Raw genomic sequence first — 26,795 nt, 5'->3', positions numbered from 1 at the left:
AACCAAAACCCCCACAGTCAAAACTTAGTATACTGTCATTCCTCGCTCATCCTGAGAGAAGTCTTAAAAATTGCATCATATAGGTGGGGTGTATGTACCACATCTGTAGAACACTCGCCTTACTTTCACCCGGCCTTGGGACAATCCCAACTCCACAACATAACTGGAGGGATTATATTTGGCTGTCATATTACTATTTGTTACCTTATTCCAGTTATCTATTGATTGGAGTATAATTTTTGCTTTTGTAAATTCTCAAATATTTGTCCTGCTTGTCCAAAGATCATTTTACGTCAATATTTAAGTATTATTTGAGAGTCAGGATTTAAGGGTTTGGGGCCTATTGTCCTTTTGAGGTTTCTTTGATCCCAGTTAAAATTCATGTTACTTTTAGCTCAGAATAACCCTTCCCTGGACTCCTAATTAAAAGTGCATAAATGATAGATGAAATATAGTCTCTTTTCTGATGTATATGAATGAGTGGTTGTGAATTTTGAAAAAAAAAATGCTGCTTATTGAAGGTAATGTCAGAAAGAGAGTACTAGAGGGAATATCAAAGTTAGTTGAGAGGCTGAGGATGTAACTGAATGACTGAATGCTCATAGTGTCATGGTCAAGGCCTTCAGTTGGCTCTTTAAGCATTACCCTTAAAAAAGCCTGGGCCTGAGGGTACAGCTCAACATTAAAATGCTTACGTAGCATGTGTGGAGCCCTGGACTCAACCCTCTGAAAACTGAACAAAATACACCCTCAGAAGAGACCCTTGGAGACCTCATGCCTCTTCTACTACTTTATAAGTGTGTGTGCGTGCGTGGTGTTTGTGTATTGCATTTGTGCAGTAGTTAGTGACTAAAGAATGAAACTTTCAAGCATGTAAATAATCCTGTATTTTGTTCTGTTTAGGATGAAGGTGACCAAACAGCAAGTGTTGAGGAGCTAGAAAAACAGATAGAAAAACTGAGCAAAGTAAGCGCTTCCAGATGTGTGTTCACTGTTGTATATTGTGTTCTAAAGTCCATGTTGTATGGGATTCCTTTTTCCTTTTTCTTTTTTAAATATTAACTTTATTTTACATGCATTAGTGTGAAGGTGTCAGGTCCCTTGGAATTTGTATTACAGACAGTTTTAAGTTGTCATGTGGGTGCTGAGAATTGAACCCAGGTCCCTTGGAAGAGCAGACAGTGCTCTTAACCACTGAGCCATCTCTCCAGCTGGGGATTCATTTTTCTATAAGTGATTAAACAGAAGACGTGTAGATTCATTCTCACATAAACCTCACTGGCTTAATGCTACATTAAGACATTATGCTTAACCAGATCTGTGAAAGAAGAGTTCTGGAGTCTTCAGTCATACTTTTATGCATCAGGAAAGATAAAATCTCTTGGAACTTATTACTCAAATTTCTATGAGTTTCATAGTAATAGTTTGAGTATTTGCATTTCATTTTACATTTGTGTATTTATGAATCACGTTTACATACATGCATATGTGTTATGTATATTGATTCATATTTATAAAGTTTATATATTTATGTATTATTAAAACACATTCTATATTTTAGTGTCATTAATATAACTTAAGATGTAGCTTTTGTAAGAAAAAGGGGGGGTTAGGGTGAGATTATAATATAATTACATCATTTCTTTCTTCTGTTTCCTTCCTCCACGCCTTAGAACACTCTCTGTTCTCCTTCAGATTCGTGGCAGAAAAATGAGTTTTTAAGTGCTGTGAGTCAGTATCTAATCCATAGTTATATGTCAGAAATTAGGCACATGTTGACAAAGCATGTGTCTAAAACTAAGCACATGTAGACATGGTTAGCTAATGCAGGAGTATTACTGGCAATATACTGTAATCAGCCAGTCCACTTTGTCCTAGTAATGTCTTGATTGGCATAGACAGCCATGTGGCTGTTTTGATTTTAAGATGATCCTGGTCAAAGTAAAACTTACCTTCTAAGCCCTACTTGAATCCAAGAGCTTTCTTACCCTCATTTGTTTTGAAACTGTCCTTTCTTTCATCGGTGTGAATGGAATTGTGTTGGGTGTGTAATGTTCAGCCCTTTGCTGTGCAGTATGATGCTGTGGTAAACATAAAGTTCCTTTGTTAGCTTTCAAGTCACCTAGCGTGTGTGACATAATTTTCTGAATGGCTTTTCAACAGCAACAGAGCCAGTACAGGCGGAAGCTCTTCGACGCCTCTCACTCGTTACGCTCCATGATGTTCGGTCAGGACCGGTACCGACGCAGATACTGGATCCTTCCTCAGTGCGGAGGGATTTTCGTAGAAGGCATGGAGAGTGGTGAAGGTAGGGAGTCCTGGTCTCCTGCATGGGGTGCTGTGTTTCAGACAAGCCTGTGTCTTGTTCTTTAAGTAATAAAGAGTGCTTTACTACTGAGCGTGGGGAATACTTGGCCTCACTCAGCCCATGGCTTTTCATGCCCTTTGGACAGCGATTCCCGCGGAGGGACCCTTACAAATCTGCTGCAGGCTTCCTCTTCCTCCCACTGTCAGACTTTGAGATCCTTGATGCACGCTGTCCCTTTCACAGCAAACACCACCGAACCTTAGAAGATGACCTGTAAATCCTTCTCAAAATCTTTGTCTCAGCTTAAAATCTTGTTGATATTTAAGATTTGTGAACATCTAACTTGTAACTTTTTTCCTTTTCTGAGTTTTGTGTCACCACTAATTTTTGAAATTTCATCTTGAAAGCATGCTGTTCCATTAACCATATGATACGTCTTAACTTCTGTGTGTAGTAAAACTTATTGAGCTCAGCTTTTCATAACTCCCCAACTTAGTGGTGCTAAATGTCAAAATCCTGATGGGTCAGAAGGATTGTGAGTGCCAGGGTGCAGCTCTTGAGCCACGTGGTACGTAGAGGTTAGAGCTCTTCCAACACATGTCTTTAATATATGGGTACTTTAGGAGGCACAAAGTTACATAAAGAATAATTCATAGCCTGGCCCTGTGGCTCATTTCTATAATTCCATCACTTGAGAGACTAGGAGCTTGAGATGGCCTTGGGCTATATCATAGCAAAACCTTTAGGAAGTTAGGAGGTGCCTGTAGTGGGGAGGACATGGTTGCTTGTGTAGAAGATAGCAGAAACTGTAAACAAAGCACTTGCTTTTATGAACCACCGCTTTTAAATAAAAACTTTATGTAAACTCTCGGTATCTTAGAACGAAAGAAAGAGGAGGCTGGAGAGATGGCTCTGAGGTTAAGAGCACTGTCCACTCTTCCAAAGGTCCTGAGTTCAATTCTCAGCAATCACATGGCAGTTCACAACCATCTATAATGAGATCTGGTGCTCTCCTCTGGCGTGAAGGCACAAGTGCAGGCAGAAAACTGTATACGTGATAAATAAATTCTTAAGAGAATGAAAGAAAAGCAGAATTGTGACCTGTCTCCATGGAGGAAGTGCTTGCCTTTCCAGATACATCCTTTCCCTGTACATTTTCCTTCCAGCCCAGACATGGCTGGACGGGTGACTCGTGTGACTGTGAGACCCTGCAGTTTCAAGGATCAGCTCACACACCCAGCAAAGACTTGGGAATAAGATAGTTTCTCAGATTAGTCCCTGACTGTTGAAACTGCCCAGAAGTGTTAGTATGAGCTGTAGAATTAAGTCCAGCTGGGAGCTGATTGAAGAAAAGCTACTGGCTAGAAATGGCGTTCTCAGGTTATTGTGCATATGGCCAAATGAAGTTCAGTGGTGCGTTTTGCCGTGGGAAGCTTTCATAGTAGTGCATCAGGGAAGATTCAACACACCCTTACACTATGAGGGACTGAACTTGGGGCCTTGTGCACACCATGCTAGAGCTCTGTCACCAGAGTCCTCGCTCCGCCCTTCAGTGTCGTCATATAGTATTTACTGACTTCATTGCATGGCAGCCACCCTGGTAAGGAGAGCTTATGGACTGGAATTCCATTGTACATGTAAGGGGAGGATTAAAACTAAAATCCGTGAAACTAAAGCTAAGCAAGAAGGAGGACCCTGGGTAAGGCGATCAAGCCTCACTCAGAAAGGCAACGGGATGGACATTGGAAGAAGGAGAAAACAGAAAACAGGACAGGATCCTACTGCAGAGGGCCTCTGAAAGACTCTACCCAGCCGGGTATCAAAGTGTATGCTGAGTCTCATAACCAAACTTTGGGCAGAGTGCAGGGAACCTTATGAAATGAGGTGGAGATAGAAAGGTCTGGAGGGGACAGGAGCTCCACAAGGAGAGAAAATAAAGAACAAAACTGGGCCCATGGGTCTTTTCTGAGACTGATACTCCAACCAAGGACCGTTTATGGAGATAACCTAGAACCCCTGCTCAGATGTAGCCAATGGCAGCTCAGTGTCCAAGTTGTTCCCTAGCAATGGGAACAGGGACTGTCTTTGACATGAACTCAGTGGCTGGCTTTTTGACCACGGGGAGCAGCCTTACCAGTCTACAGAGGAGGACAATGCAGCCAGTCCTGATGAGACCTGATAGGCTAGAGTCAGATGGAAGGGGAGGAGGACCTCCCCTATCAGTGGACTGTGGGAGGGCCATGAGAGGAGATGAGGGAAGGGAGGGTAGGATTGGGAGGGGACAAGGGAGAGGGCTACAGTTGGGATACAAAGTGAATAAACAATAATAAATAAATAAATAAATAAATAAATAAATAAATAAATAAAAAGTATATCAGTGTGTCTTGTGTTGAAGTCTGTGAAGGAAATAATATAGAATGGTCTTCCGAGATAAATGGGGAGAAGCCTGTTACTCCCCAGGTGTAGGTGGTCAGAAACAACTCTCTGAGAAAAGCATAGTTAGCCTGAGACATGAAGGCCAAGAACCAGCAGCTAGAACACTATCCTGCAATAGACGAGTAAGCACAAAGGCCCTGAAGAAGAGTCCTCATGCACTGAGAAGCAGAAAGTGAGGAAAGAAAGACCGATGATGTGGGGATTGTGGGGCTTTCTGTCAGATCTTGTGGAATGCTAAGGCCTTTGTAAGGAATTGGGATTTTATCCAACATTGCAGAAGAGTTTGCAGGGTTCTCTTTATGCAGTTCTACACACTGTAAGTAGCACACAGATACACATGCATGCACATATAGAGATGCATATGTACATGCACACATACACACATGCATGTGCACACACATTCATGCACACACATGCATACATATACATATGCATAATGGTGCACACTCATACACGTGCATGGACATACATGCACTTTCATGCACATGCATGCATACCTACACAATACATGCATAACATGCATACACATACATACACTGCACACACATACATAAACATGCATACACATACATGTGCATGAGCATATACATGCATATATACGTTCTTACACATATACATGCACATACACGTTCATACACACACACATACATATACACACACATAACATAAAACAGGAACAAAGAACACGAACAGCTATGTCTCCAAAAATGGGAAATAAATATGAAAAAATGGTGAATGCCTGAAGCTAGATGCTAAATAGTGTGTGTGTGTGTGTGTGTGTGTGTGTGTGCGCGCTTGTGTCTATCTGTCTGCCTGTATCTATGTCTGTAACTTGTGGGAGGAAGTTAGACATAGGTAAATTTAGTAAACCTGTTCGGTATTGGTTCTGAGTAGAAGTAAGGTTGAGGGAAAGCAGGGTGCTTTACCGCGCAGTCGTCGTGGCTCAATGTTTTCACCGGAAAAGTCTGTTACTTGTCACCAAGTAGTAGGTTTATTGTGTTTTGTTAGTTTGTTCTCAAGACAGGGTTTCTCTGTGTGGCCTTGGCGGCCCTGAACTTGCTTTGTAGACCAGGCTGGCCTCGAACTCACAGAGATCCGCCTGCCTCTGCCTCCCTGAGTGCTGGGATCACAGGTGTGCACCACTGCGGCCGGCTGATTTACAGCTTTAAGAGTTTGTAAAAAGCGTCTTTGAATCCTTTGCCATTTGGCATTAGTAGGAGAGATAATGAGCCACAAAAGAATGTTCAGTCCACTCATGATCAGACTGATTCAGTTTAGCTTTTTACGTCTTAGACATTGACAATGCCAAAAAGTATTGATGGCAGTTGATTTTGTTGAGGATGTAGGAAAACAGCTAATCTGTTTCTGGTGTGAGTGTATTTGGTCCAGAGTTTGATACAAACTTTCTACAGGTCAGTTTGACTGATCAAACTCTTAAAAGTATGTATCTTAAATTGCTTGTCTTAAGGAATTTGCCCAAGGAAATAGATGAGAAAAAAATTCATAAATTATATATCAAAAATGAAAGTACATATAATTTACTGTTAATAGTGACTAGCTGTTCACTCTTGTCTTTGGTGCCTCCGCTAGTCATGGCATCATCCACTCAGAGCCACGTACGTGTTAGACGTCTGTGATGTAGTTAGGTGTGTGTTCACCTCATGTTTACACAGCCTCAGTACTTGAACAGGGAGGCTAGACGGGGCCCCTGTGCAGGCTGAGAGGGACATGGCGAAGCTGAAGTGTTCTGCGGAGCTAGTCATTTTCACTGGGTAGCTTTTGTGTTTACACTTGTTGAATTTTGTGTGTATGTGATTGGGGGAAGGCTCATGTGTTGTATGTTGTCTTTGTCATACATGTGGGGACCAGAAGAGGACACTGGGTGTCTGGTGTTACCGCTCTTCATTTTATTGCCTTGAGACAGTCTCTGACTAACCCAGGAGCTCACTGTTTCTGCCAGCCTCTCCAGCCTGCAGCCCTTAGGAGCCACCCACTGTGTCCTCCACATGTGAGCTCCGGGCCCATGTGGTCACCTGCACGCGTTCTTTTATGAGGGTGCTGGGGATTTGATCTCAGATCCTCATGCTTGCAGAGAAGCGTTCTTACTTGCTGAGCCGTCTCTGAAGCTCTTATATTTTCATTTTTTATAGTGACTATCTACTGTTTCTTACGAGTGAAAAATCCATTAAAGAAAAGACAACATGGGCAATAGACAGTGATGTAGAAGTTTGTTTACATGTACATATGTTTTGGTGAATAATAAAGTTTAACTCCAGTGGCTTGATGTGTAATAACTTACTGTAATAGCATCTTTCCCTCTTGTAGGCCTAGAAGAAATTGCAAAAGAAAAAGAAAAGCTTAAAAAGGCAGAAAGTCTCCAGATCAAAGAAGAAGTCCTGGAGACTCCCGTGGACGCTCTAAACTGTTCCACCACAGATCACTGTGAGCAGAAGGACGACCTTAAAGAGAAAGATAGCACGAATCTGTTTCTTCAGAAGCCTGGCTCCTTCTCCAAGTTAAGCAAACTTTTGGAAGTCGCTAAAATGCCTCCCGAGTTGGACGTCATAACCCCCGCAAAAGCGAGCGTCAGCACCAACGGGTGCGCGCTGCCGCCTCCGAGCAGCGGGAAGCACGCGCTGGGGGCCCTGGGGAGCCTCCCCGCCGCGGCCCCGGGCGCGGGGAAGGCGGACGCGGCCCTGTTCAGCCCCGGCTCCGGGTGCGCCAAGTTCTACAGCCCCCTCCCCAACGACCAGCTGTTGAAGACGCTGACCGAGAAGAACAGGCAGTGGTTTAGCCTCCTGCCCAAAACGCCTTGCGATGACACTTCCCTGACCCAGGCCGACGCGTCCGCGGCTCCTCAGGCCCAGCCACCCTCCAAATCGCCTTCGCCTGCGCCAGCTCCGCTCCTCGGGCCGCCTTCCGTCCCGAGCCCCGCGGGGCTGAATCCGTTTGCGCTGTCCCCGTCGCCTCTACAGGTTAGTAGTGCTTACCTGACAGAGCACCCGTGACAGTACTTTGTCGAACCTTTGGGGACCTTCGCGGAGATCTGCACATCAAAGTTAGAACGTCCTCGCTCCCGCCCGGAAACGGAAGCAGACAGAACTCTGCCACCAGAGGAGGCACTGGCACTGCTCCCATCCACCTGTGTCTAAGCTGGCCTTACCCTTGTAACACAAAAGTTAACGTTATTGCTAATGTGTTTAGTTTTACTCTGGTCTTAGAATTTGAAAGATAATTTCAGTTTCTAAACATTTCCCCAACTCCGCAGATTAATTGGTATTTTGTTTTATAATTTTTTTTTATTATAGTAGGTATATGGAGAGCAGAAGATGGCTTGCAGGAGTTGGTTCTTTCTTCCCAAAACGTGGGCCCAAGCAGAAATAATGAACCTGTAGCAGAGCCTGTAGCAGGAGCCTTTGTCCTCTGGGCCCTAATCTGAGTTAGAAACGTTGTGTTTTACAGGTGAAAAGCAGTGTGTCTATGATGGGCCTTCAGTTCTGCGGGTGGCCCGCCGGAGTGCTCACCTCCAGTGTCCCGTTTACGTCCCCTTTGCCCGGGCTGGGCTCGGGGTTGGGACTGTCAGAAGGGAACGGCAGTTCATTCTTGGCTTCCAGTGTTGCTTCAAGTAAAAGTGACTCGCCAGTCCCTCCCCCCGAGAAGGCCTGCGCAGCTCAGCCAGCAGCTGTGGAAGCAGCAAAACCAGTGGATTTTCCCAGTCCAAAGCCCATCCCAGAAGGTAAGTGCAACGAGATGGCTTGCGGTCACTTGCTGCATCTCGTGGTGACAAATTCCTCTTCTGTGAATCTCCCTTTGATGGATGTGCTTTGTGCCACCGTTTCCTATTCATAAGCATGTAAACCTACTGTCGTGACTTAGAAATGCAGTTTGGTTGGTGGAGAATCATTGACCCAGAGGACCTGAAGACCTTGCTGAAAGTGCTGCATCTCAGAGGGATAAGGGAAAAGGCATTACAGAAGCAGATCCAGAAGCATCTGGATTACATCACTCAGGCCTGCATCAAGAACAAGGACGGTATGTGCCTGAGAGATTTCTGCTCTCTTAGGGTGAAAATTCGTTTTTTTTTCCCTAAAACATTTTCATGTCTGAAGTATTTCTTCCTTTTATTTATTTTTCGAATTATTTTTATTATTTTTAATCATGTGATTGTGTATGGGTGTATGTATGCATAAGCCAGAGGTGTTGGACCTACCTGGAAACCCCAGTTACAGGTGGTTGTGAGCCAACTAATGTGCACGCTGGGAATCAAGCCTGAGCCCTCGGGGTGAGCAGCTCATGTTGTTAGCCACTGAACCATCTCTCCAGGACACACACGTTGTTTGTTTTAAATGTTTCTTAACAGTGACCAACTGCTTTCCTCAAACTGTATTCCTTCCCCAGCAGTTTTAGCACCCGTACACGCACTGTTCAGTGAGTCTTACACGATTTCTTACTGAGCAGGGAGGTGCCTGTGTGTGCACAAGTACATTTGTGTGTGTTCCAAAAGTCGATGTATGTAGCGTCCCCAGCATTTTCTCATTCGGGGGAAGAAATTGTGTGGGAGGGTTAAAAGTGAAATAAAATTTAAAGCAAATCTCTTTTCGAACATAGTTGCTATTATTGAATTAAACGAGAATGAGGAAAATCAGGTAACTCGAGATATGGTGGAAAACTGGTCAGTAGAAGAGCAAGCAATGGAACCGGATCTGAACATCCTCCAGCAAGTGGAAGACCTGGAACGGAGGGTGGCGTCAGCGAGTTTGCAAGTGAAGGTAAAGCTGGCTTGGCATAAGTCTGTTTTTAGGAAAATGGAAGGTAATTACTTTTTATTATGTGTCTAGGATAACTAGTTACTGTACTAGATATTTTCACATTATTTCATTTAATTCTCAAAACAGTTTTGAGTTAATTTCTCTCATCTTACAGGTCATCATGTAAGTCACAAAAAATGTGTGCAAACTAAGCTTGTTTGACTGTATAGCCTATGTGATTTTATTTTCACATCTTGCTGCCTCCTTAACAGTGTTCACAGAAATCTTTTCTGGTATGGAGTTCTCTACTTCAAGCAAACTTTTGTTTTCACCTCGATAAATACAGTTTTCTTGTATAAACCTTACCAGTTTAAATTGGAAGACAACACAGACATTGGGTTCGTGTTCTAACAATAAGCAGACACAGCCCGCACACCTATGTGAAGCACATAGTCTTTACCTGAGGGGCGTGGCATGTCACAGGCAGTGGTCAGAGCTGCCCTGCACCAGAGAGGCGGAAGGAAGGCCCTCCGTGCTGCACAGGCTTAGGCTGGAAAGGGGGCAGGTGGGGAGGATGGTCCTGTAAGTGTGTGCTCGCAGGCTAAGCACAGAAACCAGCAGGGTTTAGAAAGCTGCGTCTCCTGTGCCACTTCATTGATATTTATACTTCATTCAGAAGGAAAATGTATGGCATAGTCCTGTCCTGCCCAGTAATTTCAATTTTGCTTCATAATTAGTTATGAAGGCCTCTCAAAGCTGTCATTTTCCAGAGCTAATATAATATTCTTTCTTGCCACAAATATAATTACTAACATTAGAAAGCAAAATTTATCACTTCCTGGAACTATTGTGCTATAAAACTGCGTATCTCCTCCTCCTAGTCTATGCACTGTCCACACGCCTCATTTATCTGGCATCTTCAACAAAGGAACTCTTCCACACAAGTTAATTTTGTGGAGAAATGAAAATTATTCCATTTAGTGCCATAATTTTTTAACATGTTTGTTGGATCTTTTAGTTTATGCATTTCACTGCCTTCTTAAATTGAGAATAATGAGTGTAATTTAAATTGTCTTGGTGACACAATATTATTAGCATGAAGACCGATTATCAAGTTGTGAGTCCCAAGGAAATGTGAAAGGGTTTTGCCTGTGTACTGAACATAGCCGCCTAGCTTTCTAACCCACAGCACATGCTTCCCACACTCTGATTTTGCCCTTTCTCATGGTCACTTGTCACTGCTGGTTGGTTCATATGGTTTTAATCTTCAGCTTTATTCAAATTTGCCAATGTTAACTGACCACCAGTTGGGAAAGCATGTCATGTGTGGAGAGTGTGGCCTGGGACAGTCACTGGATGTCTTGATCTTACCACATCACAGGCTTTTGTGCACTTGTTGGTGTTCTCAGTAGCCTAGATGAGTGGAATTTCCTGCGTCAGTGAAGTGTCTTAGCAGCCTACTAATAAGCAAGTCATGGATTGTGCTGTGGTCTTCTGAGAACTGAATCATAATTTTATTAGTCTGAAATTGTCTTTAAGTGATGAAAATGGTAAAAATAATAATAGATTGTTTTACTGTCTATAGAAGACCTAATCATATTTTTTTTCTTAAAATGAAAAGACTTTAGCTTAAGGAGCCTGCCATTGTGAAGGCACATTAAAGCCGTGATGCTGGACTAGTGGGTGTATTTGTTTGCATTTTTAATATTGCTAATAATGTTGACATTTTCTTTGTACATTGTAGGAAAATCTTACCCTAGTCTTGGGTGTAGAGAACGCTGTAGCCCTGTTACTCCCCACTGCCCTAGGGATAGCTCTGTCTCTTGTTTTCTCTCCTGTGAGCTGACTAATTCCTTCAACCACCAGCCCTATGAAGAGGTTGCCAAGCCCTGGTGCTTCCTGAAAAGCCCGAGGCTCTACCACCTCTTTCAGATACTGAATCCGTAATTGTATATGGAGATGTCCACAGGTGTGCATAGGGTTTGCCTGTCCTTAATCTGTTTTTCTCCATCACCACTAACTGAACTCTTTAACACCGGCACCATCCCTGGCTTTACTAAGTATGAGCCACAGCAGAAGCCCCCGAACCTCGTTTACATATTCTAATTTTCTGATTTGTCCCTGAAGCCGCACAGCTAAAATTTGAATTTATCTTTGTTATATCATTATTAGCTTTATTTGAGTGTACTTTTCAGCATACAGAGCTGCTTCTATTATACTCTGTTACCCAAAGCATTAAGTCTTCTTCCTAGTTTTAAATCTTACAGATCCATAGCAATCAACTAAATCATTCACACTTGTATTAACACAGCAAATCAAATGAAGAGCCTTTGGACACTGGTGCTAGGATGGTTTTTGTGGAGTGTGCAGCCGTCCAGATTTTGATTTCTTGGTTCTAATATAGTTCTTTTGTTATTGTCTTGACAGGGACCTTGCAGAAACCAGAATACACCTTACTTGCAAGGTTTCTGCTGTTTTGCATCCCATTTAGAATGTGGAAACGATCCGTTTGAATTTCCAATGAGATTTAATTTGCAAAGAATTCATTTTGTTTTTTTTATTTAATATACTTTTGCTTAGTAGCTGTTTGTTATCAGATAACAGACACTACATAATTGGACAAAAATGTGCTTCTAGTTCCCAGAAAGCTTGTCTTGTAATAGGAAGTTAAGATGGGGGCACCTGCGTGCAGAGTCCAGTCGCTGACTCTAAACAAGTGCAGTTTTGTGCGTGAATTGTAACAAGTGGACTTGCTTCTGCTCAGTATTTGGGAGAGATCAGTCCAAGCCGTGCACAGTTGAGGCGTGTAAGAAGAGTGAGATTTTGACAGACAGAAACCAAGCAGTTGGTACACTAAGAAGTGAGAGCAGGAACAGAAGAGCAGGAATTGAAATCTTGCCATGTCTAGAGAGGAGCAAGAGGAGTGTGAATGCAGTGTGTTTGTCTGAACAGAATACGAGAAGCACGGTAGATTCAGGTTCCTGAATATCAACGGTTGTTGAAAACTTGTTAAAAGGCGCGCAATCTTTGATTTGAGGTCAACGGATCAGTGGGAACAAGTTTGGTTATTAGACCATTCATTTATTCAGCCAACACGTATATATTGAGTGCCCCTTATTTTACCCTTTCTGTGCGGGAGATAAATGAGTAAAGACTAAGCGGGCACCAGCCCTCGTGAGATGGGGGGTTTTCATCATGCTGCTAAAGGTGCAACCATGGCAAGGCTGTGGAGCGTCTCGGGATCTAGGAAAGCCTACAGCAGGAGGACATAACTCCTGAAGGATTCAGGGAAGGTTTCCTTCAGGGAATGGTTTCATGGCATGAGTGCTGCGAGATGAATGGACAGAGTTGGTGAAGACAGGGAAGCCTTTAATGGGCAAGGGTACTTGCATATGCCGAATCCTGGAGCCAAATGGAAAGTGGTGGGTATGAGCCCCTGCATGGGGACATGAAGGCTTGAAGACAGAAATCAAGAGAAAATTTCCCACCAAGACCTTCCTTTTCCATGTGTGCCTGGCATTAGTGAATGCGTTAGTCTAAACCTTTGCAATCCTTTGCTGACTTCTACAACTAATGTAATCAATGTTATTTTTCACCCAGTTTCCTTACCAACTGCTTTTCCTTTTTTTTTTTTTTAAACTCCTGTTCTATCCTAGCATTAGGAGACACAAGGTAAAACGTTTTAGTAAAGATTCATGGGATCTGCTGGTGTTCGCTGCAGCATTTTAAGTAAAGGTGACTCACCCATCTAACACTGTCAGAAGAAAGCATAATGACATCATTTTCTTGATGTATAGGGTTGGATGTGTCCAGAGCCTGCGTCAGAAAGGGAGGACTTGGTATATTTTGAACATAAGTCATTTCCTAAGTTGTACAAGGAGCATGATGGAGAACTCACTGGTGAAGAAGAAACCAGTGCGCATGCACTGGCACGGAAGAGTGACAACCCCCTAGATATAGCTGTAACCAGGCTGGCTGATTTGGAGCGGAACATTGAGAGAAGGTATCTGAAGAGCCCCTTAAGTACCACCATTCAGATCAAACTGGATAATGTGGGCACAGTTACTGTCCCTGCTCCTGCACCATCCATTAGTGGTGATGGTGACGGGTAGGTTATTGAGATTAACTTGACAAATTATTGTGCTTCTTTGCTAATTGGAGCCTATTTTCTATTGCCTGTTATCTATGTATCTTCCTGTATGTCTGTGATCCATGTGGATCATGCTATTTGCATGGTGCTTTGTAAAAACTTTTTTTTTTGTTCTGTTATGTGCATTGATAATTCCGCAAAGTGATCTTACATTTATCTGGTTGTGACTAAGCTTCAAGGCACGTAGCCACGGTCTGTGCACTACATCAGATTTAGCTGCTTAAACTTTATACTTACTGGCTGTTACATGTTTTTGTCATTGCTTGGCTTTCGGTGTGATGATTGTTTCACATTCAGTGACCATTAAGTGTGGCCATGACCTACTCAATTTCTCTATATCTCAATGCAGAGTTGAAGAGGATATTGCTGCAGGGCTCAGGGTCTGGAGAAGGGCGTTAACAGAAGCTCGCAGTGCCGCGCAGGTAGCCCTGTGCGTCCAGCAGTTACAGAGGTCAATAGCATGGGAAAAATCAATTATGAAAGTTGTAAGTGTTCTTCTTTAAGAGATACTATGACCGATTGCCGCCGTCTTGTTTTCTCCCCCAACCTCCAGATCTTTCTTACCTGTGTTTTACCATATGGTTACAGTGGTGTATGCTGTACTTGGGAGCGTGTCTAATTCTTAAATACAGTATAATCTACACTTTCCCCTATCTTGAGCTTTTTATATCAACCCGAAAAATATGTTGTCTTCTCTTTGCTCAGATTTTGTTTTTGTCTTTGAATACTCGTTTATAATCATAACAAGTTGCCTCCTATATGAGCATAATGGTTGTTAATCTAAATATTTTAAAGGCTGTTGACTCCTGTAAGCGCTCTACCTTTGGGCGTTATCTGCTCCGCTAGGCCTGAATTGTTTTACTTTTCTGGACTAACCATATACTAACTACAGAGAGCCCAGACGCATGTGTTTGTATCAGATATGGTTAGCATAAAGGGCAGAAACTTTGAGCTTTTCTCCTGATAACTGAAACTGGTTTTTTCACCTTTGTGGACCCCAGTTAATTATTGGATAGCGAGCGTTCCTTTGTGCCAGGCATCATGATGCCATATATTTAAGATAGTAGCTGTAGTTTGCGCCCTTTCAAGAAGATGGTTGTTTTAAATCATGTGCTGCCACCTATTTACGCACCGTGTGGAAGCGCCCTACTGCAGATGAACTTTTATGAATTAGTTTAGTTTGTTTCTTATTAAAGACCAGCTTTAAAATTCAAATATTTCAGACTTTTTTTCATGAAGAGCTAAAGTTGAAAGTTGCTTTATTGAAATAGTCATTTCCAAGAAAACAACAGATCTTCATCAGTCAGTTTTCCCTTCTTCAGTGTTGCCTTGGTACCTATACTGCTCAAGGCCTTATATGCAGCTCCTGCAAATAAATTTGTGTCATCTGTTTTTTTCTTCCTAAAGATGTCCGTGGAATCTGAATATGCAGTTTTTTACAGCATGTTCAAACTTAAGTCTTTTTCAACTCATTAAAATTTACTATATTTCTGAAAGCACTATATAGTTCATCTGAGAGCGTTTTCTTAAACATAAAAATATTTAACAGTAAAAATATATTTCTCCTAAAGGTATTAAAAATATAATAAAATCAAGGCAAATCTAATAATCTCTTTGGACAAATGTATTTGTTGGAATCTAGACTAAAATGAATAATAACATTTGAGTTTTACCTTACAATGTAGTTTATAATTTTTGTGCCCCCCTCTGAAGTCATGATAATGGCCAGATTTGTTATAAGGTAAACAAAGAGACTAAGCATTGCTGTTTGTATCCTTCCCTTAGCTCCTTTTTATTGTTTGATAATTGCGGCAGGCTCACTGTGTAGCCCAGGGTGTCCCTGAACCCACAGCTCTCCTGCCTCTGTCTCCCATGAACTGAAATGAGAGCCAGGCACTGCCATGCCTAACACCTTCTGCAACCTCAGGTCCTTTCAATGTCGAGATTCATCAGCCTTTCCATGCTATCAGTGTGCATGTGGCACCATTTAATATTATCACAGCACTCATTTAGAAATACTCATCGACACGTTGTTTGCGGCTGAGACTTGTGGCTCAGCAGTGGAGCACTTACCTCCCAGGCACAGAGTCCTGGCTTCCGTCCTCAGCACTGCAAACAGTGACGGTGCTGGAGGCTGTGCTGCTGTTGCTGGTGATGACGATGATATATGATATGGTTTGCTATCGATAAAGAAGAATTTTCATAGCCTTTGATTAGACAGATGTCAGTGTCCATAACTGTCCGCACAGTAAATCTAAACAAAATATTAGAGTGTTCAGTACCCTTAAAAGTACTGTCTTAGCCAGAGAGCAAGCTTACCAGGAGAGAGGAATCTGCCAGTTTGCTTTCGGGCAGGCCTCTATTTTTTGCTTTTGTAACATGGGAGTTAAAACGAAATATCAGCATGCATGCTCTTCCATAATAATTGCGAGCTTTTACTGTTATTTTTTTATATTTATCACCTTTTCTCTGAAAAGATAAAATGTTTTTTTAAAGATTTATTTGTTTTATGTATGAGTGCTCTGTATTCATGCACACCAGAAGAGGGAATCAGATTCCATTACAGATGGTTGTGAGCTACCATGTGGTTGCTGGGAATTGAACTCAGGACCTCTGGAAAAGAAGCCAGTGCATTTATACTGTTATGGGGATTTAAATATAATCTTGCACATATTTCTGCATAAGTGTTTTAACAATAGAGTTTTTAAAGGTGGTGTGTAGATTTTGTAAGATGCCATTTTAAGTCAGTCAGTGGTATAGGATTCAGAAAATCCATCTGATAACACATACTTTGGGGTTATTAAACTCTACCACTTTTGCACTTATGTGCATGACATTTTTATTATTATAATTATTTGATATATTGAATAGATATTTTTCATATTTGTTCTCTTGAATAGTATGTGCATCCCCTTTTGATTATGTTTTAAACTCTTTTGTACATACTGAGTATTTAGAGTTTTCTAGGCTAGCATATATAATGTATTGGAAACTAAACAAAGCAATGTTGAATTATCTTGAAACATTCTTTTCTTGATTATAAATACCTAAATTTAATATAAATGAATATTCATTTAAGTAATTTCACTTTTGTTGGGCTGTGATGGCACACACCTTTAATCCCAGCGCTTGGAAGGCAGAGGCAAATGGATCTCTGTGACTTCGAAGCCAGCTTAGTCTACCGAGTGAGTTCTAGGACAGCCAGGGATACATAGAGAAACCTTGTGTCAAAAACAACAGTATCGAGAAAGAAAGAGATTGACTTTTGAAATGCAGAGTGTTCTCTCTTCTGACTGCCTGAATTCAGACGATGTTAAAGCTCCACCCCCTCATAGCCACCCTAGGTGCTGTCCAACTTTTCCTTCTCTTTCTGAAACTATCTCTGTTCATGCTTAAAGTAGTTAATTATTTGATTACTTAAAGTCATTAATTACACATTTTTAGTTGTAGAAAATGAATCATGACCATAAATTTCTTTACTCTGTTTTTTTTGTTTTGTTTTGTTTTGTTTTGTTTTCTTCTTGGAGATAATTTTGTGAGATGCATTTTCTATATTTGTGGCAGAAATTCGACTAGGGTTGGTTTTCAAAGTTTTCTGTTTTGGACCCTTCCCCCCTGCCTTTTTTTTTTTAGTCAGCATATAGCATAGATAAATAATGTACAATCTGGGAATATCTTATTAATATGCATATTAATATATGTAATTACACTAATACAAGTTTCTGAATTTTGATATTAAAACTATTCTAACTTTTCTTTCTCAGAATGTCATAAGGACAATACGATAAGCCAAGATGAAACATTAAAAGTCCCATGTATTAAAGCTCCTCATTGCTTTGTGTGCTCTGACGTCATGGTGATGTGTACATGCTTCTGAACTGTGTGAGGGCATTCAGCCTCTAGCTTTGTTCTATGCAGTGTATCTGAAATGTGCATTTATCTCAAAAGAATTGCTCGCCCCGCCATGTGGTCCGTATCTGTGTGACGAGAGATACATAGATGTGTGTGGCTATTCTATATCTGTTAGCAAGCGGAATGCTCATTACTAATGTGAACTAGGAGTTAAAGGGTGTGTAACATCCCAGCAGCCAGTACTCGGAGCGGGCACTCACCTGGGGTGGTTTTCTGTGTCGCAGTACTGCCAGATCTGCCGGAAGGGGGACAACGAGGAACTGCTTCTCCTCTGTGACGGCTGTGACAAAGGCTGCCACACCTACTGCCACAGGCCCAAGATCACAACGATTCCCGAGGGGGACTGGTTTTGTCCAGCTTGCATTGCTAAGGTAAGAATGGTGGGACAGTGATTTTTTAAATTATCAGAGTTTCGTGACTTGCTTTGTTTAAAGGTATAAATCACATTTTGTAACGTTCACCTTTAACAGTTTATTAACTTTTAATGCATTAACAAAATTAATGTGCAGTGTCACCAACTACTCAATTCCAGAATGTTTTCATAATACTGAAAGCCTTTTATAAATGTACAGTTTGTCTGCCTTTTCTTCTTTCCTGAAATGCTTAGAATGCTCATGCTCTAGACTACTTCAGCGCCTCCTTCCTAGTCAGATAATACTTTCTTATGTGGGTTTACTCCCTTTAGTTTATTGGTCATCAGTTGATTAGCATCTGAGTTGTTTCCCCCTTTCAAATTCTCTTAGTGTTTGTCTACCAGATTTTAGAAGAACTGTATCTTAGGTATGCAGCTTGGAGGAGAATGTCTAGGTCAAATGACAATGAACAACTGTTATTTTCCGACATTTTTTTTGACCTTTGACCGGGGGACCGGTTAGGTTTAAGCTTCGTTTGTTTGTTTGTTTATGGTTTTTAGAGACAAGGCTTCTCTGTGTAGCCCTGGCTGTCCTGGACAGCTTTGTAGACCAGGATGACCTTGAACTCACAGAGATCCATCTGTTTCTGCCTCCTGAGCCCTGGGGTTACAGGTGTGCACCACCTCACTCAGCTTTTCAGTCATTTTTCATTCACATATATGGTAGAAACTTGTGAAGCAAATTCAGAGACTAATATAAATACATGTTTATATGTTAATATAATAAGTCAGGAAAGAAATGATTTGTATGTGGTGACACACACCAACAATCACTTGAGCCATTGACAGGATGATGATGAACTCAGGGACCAGCTTAAGCTACACAAATAGATCCTGTCTCAATAAAAGAAGGATTAAGGATTTAGCCAAACTATACAGTGCTTTTGTATCATTTTCAAGGCCCCTGGGTTCAGTCCTTAGCACCACAATAAAATCAAACAGGAAGGAACAAAGTTAGTTTCAGAATTAAACTGTAAGCAGTTTGCCCCGTGTGGAGATGACGGTGTGCTGAAGCTGCGGCTCTGTGATCCCTTACGTCTGACACCTTCCAGCTCACACCTTCCTTCCGATGCTCGCCGCCTCCTGTTCATGAGCTCAGTTCTCACCTTGCAACCCCCAGGCTCCTCCTTCTGTCCCTCCAGTGTCCTCTTCCATGCAGGACCTTCAGTTATGATCACTGTTTCCCTCCCTTGGGACTGGCCCTCATCTCCCATTGTTAGAGTGATTGCATCTGGTGTTAGGGCCCTCACTTCTCGGCATGTAAAATCATCATTGTGGTTGTGCCAACCTTCTGTTTACCCAGAGCCTTTATCTCAGCCTCTATGTGTGGCTGGTGACAATACCCAGCCCTTTAATTTCAAACCATGAATAGCGCCGTTAGGCATGCACGGTGCTTTCTTCCAGGCCAGCCATGCCATCCTCACTCTCCTGAGCATTAGAGAGAGCTGTCCCCAGGCCTTGCGCCACCACAGTCTGTCTGTGTCTGGGCTCCAGGCCTTCCCTTCCCTGCTGTGGTGAGTGGCCAGTGCTCACAGATCTTGTTTCTCTTGGACCTTCCCCTCGGCAGTTCCGCTCCTCTTCAGCCCACGCTCTCCAGGTTCCCTCAGCACCCTGCCGTTGGGCCACCATTTCTCCAGTCTTCAGAAATCTAAGCGGAAGTCCTTTCTTCTCCTCACACCTCCCTTAATCAACTTCCCCTTCTCTCCTTCTCTTTCAGAAAACTCTCACAAAAGGGATCTCTTCTGGTTTCTCCCCACTCTTTTAAAAAATATTTGGAAATTAAAATAAAATTCAATCATTTTCCTCTTCCCTTTTCTCCCTCCAATCCTGATCCCTTGCTTTCTCTCAAATTCATATCTTCCTTTTTAATATTATATGTATATATATATATACCATATCTAGCTATCTACCTATCTATCGATATATATGTATTCCTAAATATATAAATACATGGTAGGCTGGAGAATTGCCTCAACAGTTAAGAATACTTGTTACTCTTTTTTTTTCTTTTTTTAATTTATTTTTTTATTAATTACAGTTTATTCACTTTGTATCCCAGCTGTAGCCCCTCCTTCAGCCCCTCCCAAGCTCATCCTCCCTCCCTCTTTTCCCCCTATGCCCCTCTACTTGTTAGTCTTATAGAGGACCTGGGTTCAGTTCCCAGCATCCACAGCCATTCCTAATTTCCGTTGCTAGAGATAAGACACTGTCTTCTGAATTCCGTGGGCACCCACCCACCCACACGGCTCACATATATGTGTGTGTGTGTGTGTGTCCAAATGTGACACTTATACACATAAGTTAGTGTGTGTGTGTGTGTGTGTGTGTGTGTGTGTGTGTGTGCGTACACACACCCAGTGTAATGTTACTTGCACACATTTGATGTCAGGGCTGCACTTGGTGTTGGCTAACTATCCGAGGCGCTCATCCCTGGGAAAGGCTATTTCTCCTACTTCCAGCATTTCTTAGTTACCTGTAGTTCTTTGTCTGGGGGTGGGGCCCGTAAGCGTTTCTTCTTATGTATCTCTTGGTGGTGGTCTTACTCACTCATGTAAGCAGCCCTGTTGTTGATGAGTATAGCTCACCATGAGTATAACTCATGGTCATGAGTATAGCTTCCCCGTCATGTCTAGGACTCTCAGTTCCACTGAAGACTTGCTTTATGCTGTCTTCTTTCTGCCGCTTCTTCCGCAGTCCCCCCGAGCCTTAGATACTGGAGTTATATTGTAGTTAACGCTGAATGACCTGAGCAGGAACATGGTCTCTCTTACTTTAGAGAGAACAGAACCACATAGAGATTTTAACCCAGCATTTCTTAATAAATGGAGCAACAGGTTTCGTGTAAGAGATCTGGTATTTTATTCTACTCATCATTCTCCTCAAAAGGAGATACTTCCTCCCAGTCCTTGTCTGTGCTTTGAACCACAGCTTGATAAGCTCCCTTCCTTATGTAGAAAGTAATTAATTTTTAGTTTGAGCACTTGAGAAATTAAATTTCCTGCTTGGTGCTTCCTGAGTCATTTTCCTGTTTGCGCTTAGCTCTTTACTTCTCTTCAGCATTCCGCGTAACAACCTCCAAGGTTTTGTTTATAGGCACGTTGCTTCCTACTCGGACCATGGTCTGAGAAGGCGCCCTGTGCGCCTCCCTGGCCGGCAGCCTAGACCGCAGATATACTGGCCATAAGTTCCAAGTGCAAGATGTAGATCTGCATCTCCAGGCTCTCTAAGATAGCTCTTTCCCTTCTTTATGAGGTGTTACTACAGGAGGGAAAAATCCCCAGATCTCTGTAAGAGGACAGTTACCAATCTTCTAGAACTGTTAGTATTGCTTGTTGATCCTGTCAAATGTTTGTGATTTAAAATAATAGAATATCAATAAACAGTTACTTTCTTATACCCCATTTCTTCCTTTTCTTTTCTTTTTTTAAATTAAAGGCAAGTGGTCAGACTATAAAAATTAAAAAAATTCACGTCAAAGGAAAAAAGACAAATGAATCCAAGAAAAGCAAAAAAGGAAATGTCGCCGGGGACACTGAAGATGAAGACTCCGCTTCGACAAGCAGCTCACTGAAAAGAGGAAGCAAAGATCTCAAGAAAAGGAAAATGGAGGAAAACACTTCTATCAGCTTATCCAAAGTAGAAAGTGTTTCTTCTGTTAAGAAACCCAAAAGAGATGACTCCAAGGACCTGACTCTCTGCAGGTATTTCTTTCCTTCAGTTGTTCTGTGCCCTCTGTCTAATTTGGCAGTACCAAGGTTTAGGTACCGATTTCAAACATTATTTTCTTTAGTATGATCCTGACTGAAATGGAAACTCACGAGGATGCCTGGCCTTTTCTACTTCCTGTAAACTTGAAACTTGTACCTGGCTATAAGAAAGTTATTAAGAAGCCTATGGATTTTTCTACAATTAGAGAAAAACTAAATAATGGACAGTAAGTAAACCGTTTCTGTTAAGCAAATAGTGAGTATTGATAATGAAGTTGTAACAGGAAGTATTTGTAGAAGTTGTGAAAGCATGATTCCTAGAGTGCATGAGACATGTCTCCGCTGCCCTGACTGACAGACTGTGGATGAGGGTAGGACGGCGTGTAAGAGATGTGATTGGCAGAGGAGTTGGTGCCTCGAGGATTGTTGTCCTCCCACAGAACTGTAAGAATTCGCACAGGAAACAGGATGTGGGAAACATAGAGCAGTTGGAAAACATCTTTTTGGTTTTGTTACTGTTTTTGCTTCAAGATGAGGTTTTTCCTTTGTAGTCCAGGCTGGCCTCAAACTTGCATTTGCTCCTTTGCCTGCCAGCCATGAGCTGGGATTGCAGCTATGTGGTTCCATGTGCGTCCTGGAAGAGATCCTGGTTCTGTGAGCGAGAGCGCACTTTGCTTTGCTCCTGAACGCCTTTAATCCAGCACCGCCCAGAGCTTGACGAGTGTTTGCAAATGCTGCTTTCAAGAGGATGTGCCCAGGCGCAGCTGCCCTGATCCTGCTACCTCTCCTATGTTATTTCTTAGCTTCTTTTCTGTTTTCAAGTCCACCGCCAGAAAGCAGTCTGTAATGATGTGTTTCCTTTCAGGTATCCCACCTTTGAGACCTTTGCTCTAGACGTCAGGCTTGTTTTTGACAACTGTGAAACATTTAATGAAGATGACTCCGACATAGGCAGAGCTGGCCACAGTATGCGAAAATATTTTGAAAAAAAGTGGACAGATACCTTCAAAGTGAGCTGAAGTTGTAATCTCCTTTTTCTCTTTTTCCTTTTAAACAAGGACAAACATGACCAGCAATGTGAACTGCATTTACACGGATGTGCAAGGCACATACATAATTAACTTTTTCCCTTAAAGTAAGTGTGTGTGTATATATATATATACATATATGTGTGTATATATGTATGTATACATATATATGTGCATATATACACATATTCATATATATATATATATATTTAAAAAAGGATGGGGAAAATGATACCATTTTTAGAGGCTTCACTCCTACAGCCAAGCCCGTTGGTCATGGGTTTGTGTGATTTATCAGCTAATTTAGGTAGAACAGGGAAGCACACCCAAAGAGTTTTTAAAGGAGAGGGTGTCATAGTGCAATAGCAATTAAACTCTATTACACCGCACTGAATCGCCAACACCAGAGCTCTAACGTGGGGAATGGTTCTCCTTTCCCTCTCAATAAATATCTATTTTTCATTTTTTTACTTTGTAGTTTATTTTTTAGTGAATGTATTTAATTTTATGAATTATTTATGATTAAACCACATCCAGAATCTTCGTTTTCTGTGAAAAGGAAGAATAGAAAATTGCTTTAAATCTTGAAAATACAACAAGGAATGTTTTAAAATATAAAACAAAGCCAAGTTAAACTGTTTACACTGATGTGCTCTGACAGCACCAAAAATAAACTTTACTGTAGAGTTACAAGTACATTTATATAAATATATATATATGTTGCGCATCACTTGTGTAGTTAAATTGTATTTCAAGCCAGTGGAAAATTGACGTGTATATATTGTTCATTATTGTTTATATTGAGTCTTGTTTTAATATGTATTATGTGTATATATTGTTTGAAGACATTATTGTTTCTGCCTTAGAAGGACTGTAGCATTTTCTCTGAATCTGAAGGTAATTACAGCTTACAGCTTGTACAGTAGTCCTCTACCAACACTGTGGCGTCTCCCTAAGCTTGGTAGTGCCTGCCTTTGAAACAGGGTGTAGGGGATAGTAGTTTTCCATTTTTCTATTTTGTTATATAATTTTAAGCCACCAGGGCCTAAATTAAAGTATAATCATTTGTATCCATGTGGAATAAAATCGTGACAATTTCCTACACACACAGTATTTTTTCATAGAGACACTTCCCTCCCATCTGCCTTGCCTCAGAAATAAATTTAAAAGACATTTGTAACCACTGTGTTTTATCTACTGTGTGTTGTGGCCTGTTGGAGGCAAATAGATCAGAGTTTTTTTGTACCTATGTAAAAGTACTTGAAGTTTTATTTAAAATAAAATGTTGTGGAAAAGGTAGCATTCGTATTTTGAAGGGGTGTTATTTTTCACTACTGTTCACTACGCACGGATACAATAACAATGTTTACAAGTTGAGGAGGGTGGGTTGGGTTTTTTGGTAGTGCTGGTGTTTTGTTTTGTGGTTTCTCTTCTGTTCAAAAGGCTTTAACTCACACTTGCTTGTTGCAGTCTTCGCAGTGCGTGCAGTGTCCCAGAGAGCAGCAGGCTGTGAGCACAGCCTGCTGAGAGTCGGGTCTCTTGAGTTTTATGAGGGTGTAAATTCCTCTGGACCTCATTTTGTTTCACATTTTCAATATGAAAGCATGTGAGACATATCTGTTTATAGATACATAATCCAGTTGTCATAAAGTTAATCATGCAAATTAAGCCATGAGATTCATAGTTGCGAGTTTTGGTGGGCCAAAGCTGAATATTGGAAACCATTAAACAAGTAAACAAGACAGGTAGGGTTGGAAGTGGGTTTGGTGGTAAAGCGTTTGCTGCTTAAGCATAAGGACCTGGGTTCAGATCCCCAGCCCCCACATGAAGGCCGCAAGCACAGTGGGGCTTCTTCAGCCCTAGCTGCAAGTGGTGCTGCAAGGATGGCGGGGGCTTGCTGAACCTTGGGCCCTCTCAGTAAGTCCATGGAATTCTGTATTAATAAGGACTTACATGATTTGTTAGACATTTACCTATTGTATTTTATTTGTAAAAATGTATCATTTCTCCTCAACTCTTCCTCCCCCCTTCTACCCCATGTCTAAGCCCCATTTCAATTGTTAGCCTCCTCATTCTCCATTGTTTTTACATCTACATATAAGTGAACAAACAAATACACCTTGCCAGATACACTTAGTGTTGCTTATATGTATATATTTTTATGGGTGACCAATGAGGTGGCCAGTGATGTTAATTTTAATTGCTCTTCATCTAGGGCCCCATGACATGCTCTCCATCTATGTTGGGACATCCACTGTTAAAATTGTCTAAGTCTTGCTTGGACAGCCATATTGCTGAAATTTCGTAGGCCTAGCTCCTCTGTTACAGATAGAAGGCACTTTCTCACAGCAGACTTCTTGGTCCCCTGAGTTCCTCAAGCCTTGAGTGCTGGACTGTTTTCCTTTTATCAATTTGGGCTGGCCTCTCCCCCCACCCTTCAAGTCTCTGCATTTTCACTAGTTGTGGCTCTCAGTAATGGTCCCCTGCTGCTGAGAAAGAAGTGTCTACACTCACTTCGCTGGGACAGCACTGGGGGTCGTGTCTAGGCTGGGCCTAGAGGATGGCTGCATGGGGAACTGGCTTAGATACTAGTGCTTGTTATTAAGCCTTTAAGTAGTTCATGGAAAAGTGAAGAAAAACACAACAGGTAAGCATATGAGGAATCTCGTATGTACTTATCAATACGGAATTCCATGAACTACTTAAACTTATGTTACAAGTTTCTTTGAGACTGGTTCCTAGGAGAGAATCCCCAAGTTGTTGGGAGTGTGCCTGGTTCCCCCAGCCTTGCCACACTGCTCTGCCGGTGAGGGACGCTCCAGTGTATACTCCTTCTGCCCACAGAAGAGAATGTTAGTCTTGCCTTTGAAGTGATAATTTTCACTAATAAACTATCACAGATTTTTTAATTTTGAAAGGAGCAGCCTGTTCTCTCGAGGGTCTTGTCCCATGCATTAAGCAAAAGTAATCGTAGCTGGTTTTAGAACTATGGAAACTGCCTCTGATGCCTGTTTTTGGCCAGTCACGCTCAGAAGCGTGTTCTGGTAACATGTGGCCAGGTAACGGCTGAGGCTAGGTGATGAGGCTGGCATTGTCAAGGACATGTGCAAGGCTGCACAGGCTCCTGTTGAGCACTGAGAGGTTCCAATCATAAAGTCGCACCTGGAAGTGTTGCAGGTGACAGCTGGCTAAAGGAGTACACCAGGTACTGAGCTCCAGCCTCCATACGTGCACACGCAGGAGAACACAGCTGTGGCCACGTGCTTGCACAAACAGCTCTCAGACAGGTTCACATTAATTGTCCTGATTGTTCCAGATCCCTCAAGCCATTTGCCACCAAAATCTTCCCAAGACTATGCGAGCCTTGATAGCATTGTGGAATGATATCAAGATGGTGACATTGTAAGAAATGAACACATTTAAAATGAAAAAAAAAAAAATCTAAAAAGAATGATGGCAGACTCTCCCCTCCTTGGACATGAGGAAACAGCTGGCACTCACGTTAGGCTCAGGCTGTGAACAGTGCAGTTGGGCCAAAGGAAATGTTTTCCTCAGGCTACAGGCAGCGTAAGACCAATTTCTGAGGAGCAATGAAGAAAGCTGGCCTTCTGTTTACCCAGGCTTCTACTTGAAGACAGTGTCTGAAGAGAGTACAATAATGGCGTGTCAACTGTACAGATAGGCCTGAAAATTGTAAGCGTCAGGGACATGGTCGTGTTTGCCTAGAATACCACCATTGGGCTGGCTGAGACAGGATGACTAAAAGTTCAAGGCCAAATGATTAAGGCGGCCGCTTAGTGAAACGGAATGGGCTCTGCCGACTCCCTACTTTCTTCTAGGTGGTTATTCTTCCCGAAATTAATTTATCAGGGCTTAAACGTCTGTGGGGCTCCTGTTGCTACCTCGTTAACAAAACCATAAAAAAGTCCATCAGCTAGATTATGACAGGAGGGATTCTTCTCCAGTGACTAGGGAACTATGCCCAGGTTTCCATTGCCGTGATCCTGGAAGATGATGAATCACCTGGAAGATGATCTGTGCGCCCAAGTCAACAGACAGAGGTTGTGCTGAACCGGAGACTCTAACGGGCAGGT

At 42.0% G+C, this 26,795-nt stretch overlaps 1 protein-coding gene across 26 annotated transcripts in view; it reads left to right on the top strand.

Annotated features, from left to right (window-relative positions):
* The window catches only part of Baz2b (bromodomain adjacent to zinc finger domain 2B), a 288,501-nt gene extending 264,501 nt beyond the window's left edge, over positions 1-24,000 (top strand). For 21 of the 26 annotated variants that reach the window (XM_060390226.1, XM_060390227.1, XM_060390238.1 and 18 more), the window contains 12 exons: positions 904-966; positions 2,164-2,308; positions 7,070-7,719; positions 8,207-8,480; positions 8,621-8,776; positions 9,353-9,513; positions 13,290-13,600; positions 13,992-14,127; positions 17,779-17,925; positions 21,402-21,667; positions 21,757-21,900; positions 22,539-24,000. In XM_060390226.1, the coding sequence (XP_060246209.1) occupies positions 904-966; positions 2,164-2,308; positions 7,070-7,719; positions 8,207-8,480; positions 8,621-8,776; positions 9,353-9,513; positions 13,290-13,600; positions 13,992-14,127; positions 17,779-17,925; positions 21,402-21,667; positions 21,757-21,900; positions 22,539-22,692 (2,607 nt within the window). In that variant the 3' untranslated portion in view covers positions 22,693-24,000. The remainder of the gene's footprint in view (positions 1-903; positions 967-2,163; positions 2,309-7,069; positions 7,720-8,206; positions 8,481-8,620; positions 8,777-9,352; positions 9,514-13,289; positions 13,601-13,991; positions 14,128-17,778; positions 17,926-21,401; positions 21,668-21,756; positions 21,901-22,538) is intronic. The other 5 variants (XM_060390235.1, XM_060390234.1, XM_021639074.2 and 2 more) reach the window with 1 other exon arrangement.
* The last annotated feature ends 2,795 nt before the right edge of the window (positions 24,001-26,795 follow it).

This window comes from Meriones unguiculatus, chromosome 8 (genome assembly GCF_030254825.1).
Source record: "Meriones unguiculatus strain TT.TT164.6M chromosome 8, Bangor_MerUng_6.1, whole genome shotgun sequence".
NCBI lineage: Eukaryota > Metazoa > Chordata > Mammalia > Rodentia > Muridae > Meriones > Meriones unguiculatus.
This window is presented reverse-complemented; position numbering and strand designations above follow the sequence as displayed.